The sequence below is a fragment of the Schistosoma mansoni genome, chromosome W (assembly GCF_000237925.1).
Source record: "Schistosoma mansoni strain Puerto Rico chromosome W, complete genome".
Lineage (NCBI taxonomy): Eukaryota > Metazoa > Platyhelminthes > Trematoda > Strigeidida > Schistosomatidae > Schistosoma > Schistosoma mansoni.
In genome coordinates this window covers 33,906,016-33,912,015 of record NC_031502.1, presented here as the reverse complement: position 1 = coordinate 33,912,015, position 6,000 = coordinate 33,906,016, and the positions used below count along the sequence as shown (strand labels likewise).

The following is a 6,000-nucleotide window of genomic DNA, read 5'->3' as shown; positions in this document are numbered from 1 at the left end:
ATGTTTATAAATTATTATGTTTTCATTAAGACTAATAAGTAGTATAAAATGAAATAATTTTCAAAACTTCAATCAATAATCAATCCAATATTAATATTCATAAATCAATATTCTTGTTGAATATTTATTTATCAGAATGGGTTTTGTGGAGATTTTAGTATTTTTCATAGTTGAAAGCGTGAGTCAATTGAAGCTAGACCACCATGGAAAACCTGGAAACACTGGACGGCCGTTTCGTCCTATTATGGGACTCCTCAGCAATGCGCATCCACGAATACTCATTTTTTTCTCTATATTATTTTTCTTTATAGAAACTTTTATCACTATTTACAAATCATAAATTACCAACTATAAAAGAAATTTCTGAAATAACATTCCCTGAATTATACACTGAAATAGAAGATCATCTTAATGAATTACTTGACAATAGAATGATACAATCTAATTCATTTAATCCTGCATTCAGTTTTTCAATTGAATTATGGAATACGATAAATAATGATAATAATAATAGTAATCTATCTAAAGATTGTATAGTCACAGAAAATAAGCAACAGTTTGCAAACATTGGTATTCATTACAATTCTAGTCAACCAACAATAACACATAATTATTTATATAAATCTATACAAGTAAGTATTGTCAACTGTATTTATTTTTTGTTTAATATACTTCTAACAGGCAGAATTATTTTCACAATAATGAACGACAATCTACCTTACTTACGCCTGTTTCTCCTCGTGGAGGTGCAGAGGCCAAACACCAGCATTCTCCTTCCAGCTCTGTCCTGGTCAATCCTTCCCAGTTCTTTCCAGTTGTTATTCATCCCTTTCATATCTGCTTCTATTTACCGGCGTAGTGTGTTTTTTGGACTTTCTTTTCCGCTTCCCTTCCGAATGCGGACAATCTACCAGTGAGAGTTAATGACAGAATAACACGATTAATACAGTTATCATTGAATATGATAAATACTAGTTAATTTAAGCTGAAAGATATAGAATTCAAAGCGATTTAAATTAATCAGTATGAAATCTTAAAGAATCGTTATTCCATGTCTAGTATTTCCTACTTCTCACAAATTCTTGAGTTAGATTATTGTCAGAGTTGATAAAAGAGTATGGTACAAAGAGGCATCAAATATGTATGCAACACACTTTATCTTTCGATTTGTGGGAGAGCTGGAATACTGACAGGGCGCCCAAACCGAAGCAGGTGGTTTTCCTAAGGAGTCATTCCCCAGACCATTGACCTACAGATCTAATCCATGAGATAATGGGGCAGCGTTAGGTTATGCAGTCTCATGATAGTTGGTAACCAACAATAGGTTTATTCGCAATTTATTCCATCAGGATGCTGGAGTCAGTGTGCAACATTGATTTGTAATCAGTGTTTTCTAAGTCCATTAGGTTGCTTTCGTGGACAACATGTTGGCTACAAAAGGGCAGTGGGTATGAGTTCTCTGAGAATAGTTGCATATGAGAGCATCTCGAGAGGAAGAGCTGACTCTCCACTGTAGACCGTACTATAGCTTAGATAGTTTACAAACGTGAATAATTGTCAAATTAAATTCAACAGCTTCAATTTTTCATAACAATTTATTTCAAAGTTAACGAATGAGTAAATCTCAACAAAAAATATTCTAGTTATCTATTAGGGTTAATCAAAGAAGAAAAGTTGTATTGTCTAACACAGTATTTAATAGAATAAATTTACAAAATAATTAGTTACTTTAATGTAAAAAGTGTACATTAGTAAGTAATCTAATACATGTATCATTACTTTAATATTGTTATTTCTTAAGAATCCCAATCGTACAAATTTACTTGAAGTTATGGATAAATGTCGACAACGTCTACTGTCTAAACTTCAACTTACAACAAATGAAAATATGTCAGGAATTTCATCAACATCTTTAGAAGTAAATACAATTACTACTACTTCTACAACATCACCATCATCATCGTTATCATCATTTGAGACTACATCAACGGGGATTTCCGATAAAAATATTAATATTAAAACACCGGAACAATCTCAGTCACTAATGAAAGTTATGCAATGGCCAGTACCTATCATAACTAATGATGTTGAATTTTTAAAACATTTAATTGATGAAATTGAATCAAATATTATTATATTACCATGTCTGGTATCAGAATTATCGAAAGCTTTATTAGTAAGTATATTATATATATTCAGTCTGATATAAAAAGTACAGTTTTTGGGTATAATATGAAAAATGTCAGAAATCGTACATGAAGTATCACACAGATTATAAATAAAGGCAGAATATTATTCAAAGTATTTAAAAAAAAAGATAAATTTTACACCTAATACCTTAATTCGTTTTTAAGTAATATCTTGATTTAGATTAATTCAGATAGATGATTTTGATATAATTTTCGATGAATTGCTCAGTCGAAGAAAGTAGAAGAGTATAGTAAACATTTTAGAGCTCTTATTAAAATCATCATAGTTAGATTGTGACTAGAAGGGGATTTCAAAAACATATATTCCTCGCTATTTGGAACTTATCAGTTATGAATGTACCTGAAATGAACTGGAATCCAGTTCTTTTCGCATTAAACAGTAATGTATTATCTATTGAGTTAATAAGTCTGAATTACTATTATATTGTTCAACCGGTATACCGTTTTATCTTAAGTGTGAAAAATCATGAATTATCAAACTTCTATTTCTCCACAATCTGATATGTACAATGGCTTAAATGTGAACTACCGACAAAATCTTTTAAGAAAAATTCAACCCAACCATCAAATATTATCCTTAATATGAATAATTATAATACTCAAACCTTTCCATTTAATTGGAATTGTAGAGAAAAGAAACGGTTGACGTTTGGTTAAATACAATAAATTTTTTTACAGATTTTAGGGAAGAATTTACTACTTAATTAACACTCTATATTAACTAAACATTCAGTAATCTATTGTTGAAATAGTACATTTCATCATAAACTGTTAATATTATCTCTAGTTTAGTACTTATAAATAAACAGAATATGAGCACTGCTGAGGAGTCCCACAATAGGACGAAACGGCCGTCCAATGCTTCCAGATTTCCCCTGATGGTCTAGCTTCAATTGATTCACGCTTTCAACTATGAAAATAATAAATCTCTACAAAAACCCCTTCTGATAATAAAACAGAATATACAATAATTTACATAATTTTCAATATTGTTTTGAAGTCACAGATTCTTTTTAAAAGTACATTTTAAAAAGAAAATGAAATCATTAGTTCTTATATCTATAATATAAAGAAATATCTTTAATCAATACTACTATTATTACCAGTAGCAGTAGTAATAGTAGTCTCAATAATAACAATTGTACTTCAGTGATCTTGTATAACTGAATGAAATTACTATGATATACACATTCCAAATTATGATTATGATCATTATTAATCTCAATATGTATTTTCTCTCATTTTTCTCACATTGTTTTATTCATTCCATGAGATGAAGATGTTTGCTTGCTTCTTCTTCTTCTCTTTACCAAAGATGGTAAAGAAAAAATGCAGGTGAATAATACAAAGAAAAAAAAAGAGAACAGAATTATAATTAGTACCACAATTTCTGTGAATAATTTACTAAAAAACTTCAATTACACATGACTTAAAGAGAATAAGTGATGATGATAATAATAACCGTAATAATGATAGTGAGAAAAAATCATGTAGAATTCCTTATTTTCTTACATTCAAATAGACATTTCTCTTGATCCAATTTCTCTCATAACTAATATACATGTATATATATATATATATATATATATATATATATATACATAGTACTATTTCTTTCTTATTACAAATAATAGATAGTTCATAATATAACTGTGTACTTATGAGATATTGTACAAGTGTGGTACACATGTAGAATTCATGATAATTACAATTATTCATATGCTTATTATATAATTATATTTTATAATATAAAGTACATTGTAGATAAGATTAATATCTACATAATCCTTTTATAAAGATTAATATTATTATAAGCATTTTAAAAATTTGCATAGTTGAAATCATGAGTCAGTTGAAGCTAGACCACCATGGAAAACCGAGAAACACTGGACGGCTGTTTCGTCCTATTGTGGGACTCTATAGCAGTGAGCATCCATGATCCCGTCTCACGAGATTCAAACCCAGGACCTACTAATCTCGCGCCAGAGCACTCAACCGATAGACCACTGAGCTGGCATCCGATGGTATTAATGTTTAACTTCAACCAATCCACGAAGTTGAGCAACCGGTCACCAATTGTTCAAAAATTCAATTTATCTTTACGATATTTTGAATAGAAATATTATCCATACAATTTACTTTCAAGAATATTTCAAAAAAATTTCAGCGAATGTATGTCTCATATCAACTCCGTACCCAAATACTATGAAAGTATTTGATCAAATTTAGACTAAAGTTCTTATATCAAAAAATATTGGTAAAATTTTATTATTAATCTTGATTATAAAATGTTAAGATAGGCAACTTGACAAGAAAATAATGTTTTACATTGAGGTGAAATATGTTGAGTCAAAAGAGAGAGAGAGAAAAACTCATTAAAATAAACTAATAAACAATGATCAGTACAGGGTTATGGAGATTGTTGGGGTTTGATTGTGATCATGAATCGATCAATGATATATCATCATTGAAAACCTAGTTCTAGTGAGAAGTCGTGACCAGTGGAGCTAATTTGTGTGACATGTGGGGGAGTTATCCACCAGAGACAATAAAAGATGGACGCGCGATATCGTGGATTGGTTGAAGTTAGACATCTATAGGTTAAGCGTTCACACACAAGATCAAAGGTCCTGGGTTCCAATTCAGTGTCAGAGATCTTGGACGCGCACTGTTGAGAGGAGTCCTATATTAGGACGAAACGGCCGTCCAGTGTTTCTAGGTTTTCAATGGTGGTCTAGCATTAGATGAATCATGACTTCGATCAGAATAAATAGTTAGTTATTTAATTCAGTTTTAAAACTTTGTAAATGAATATTTTATTTAAGATGATGGGTTGGAGGTAGTCATCAGGAAACTCTGAACCTAGATTTCGTGCTACTTGGAACTCGTCAGAAAGGTGTACCTGTAACCTTCAGGGAACCCATGCTCTCCGACAGATTCGATCCCTTGTCACTTAGCTTCATAGATAGAGACGTTACCTCTGGGCTATCCGGGCCGCGACTGACCTCCTGTAAGACTGGAATGTATTCTTAATTGATTTATTACTGGATGGTGATCAATGTCATGTGTGTCAGGTTTTTCTCAGTGCAAATCAAATCCTATCTATTACAGGCACACCTTGCTGGCAAGTGCCATGTAGCACGAAACCTAGGTTCAGGGTTTCCTGTTGACTACCTACAACCATTATCTTATGTCAACATAGTGCATGCAATGTTGAGTCACCTAAACCAGTGGCCACATTGCAACTTGGTCTATAGGATTCGATCTTCACTGAGACGGACCTGACATATATGACATTGATTACCACTCGGTGATCAATCAATCATGAATATTTTACTTCTTAGTTACAAAGTACAACACTCAATATATTAGGCCATATATATTATTTGAACAATTAATATTTTGGAACAATTTCATTCCGGTGATTCAAACCTAGATCAATGATTTTTGTTATTTATTTAACTCTTTCTTCACTCGAAACGGTATATACGACAAGTTACATGTTATAATTAATAGTTTATAAATAGACATTTCAGCATATTAAACATTGAAGCATATAAAACTCATAATAATTCACTTACACTAGATGAAGATATGTCAGAATTTTAATTTCCCACTCACTGAGATATTCCAAATACTATTATTTTTATTTCATTATCATTATGGTAATTGACTTCATGCATTAATATCAGTAATGGAGTCATTGAGGAATATCGTATAACTGTTTTGTTCAATTTTAGGATCCCTACATAATACTATTCGCTTTTCCACTATTCACCACAATATATTT

General features: G+C 30.9%; 1 protein-coding gene across 1 annotated transcript in view; it reads left to right on the top strand.

Moving 5' to 3' along the window:
- Window positions 1-6,000, top strand: part of Smp_157860 (hypothetical protein) — a gene marked incomplete at both ends in the record, with an annotated part of 31,944 nt that overhangs the window by 21,227 nt on the left and 4,717 nt on the right. Inside the window, 2 exons of the mRNA XM_018789456.1 lie at window positions 312-632; window positions 1,802-1,918. Coding sequence (XP_018654897.1) covers window positions 312-632; window positions 1,802-1,918 — 438 coding nt within the window. The remainder of the gene's footprint in view (window positions 1-311; window positions 633-1,801; window positions 1,919-6,000) is intronic.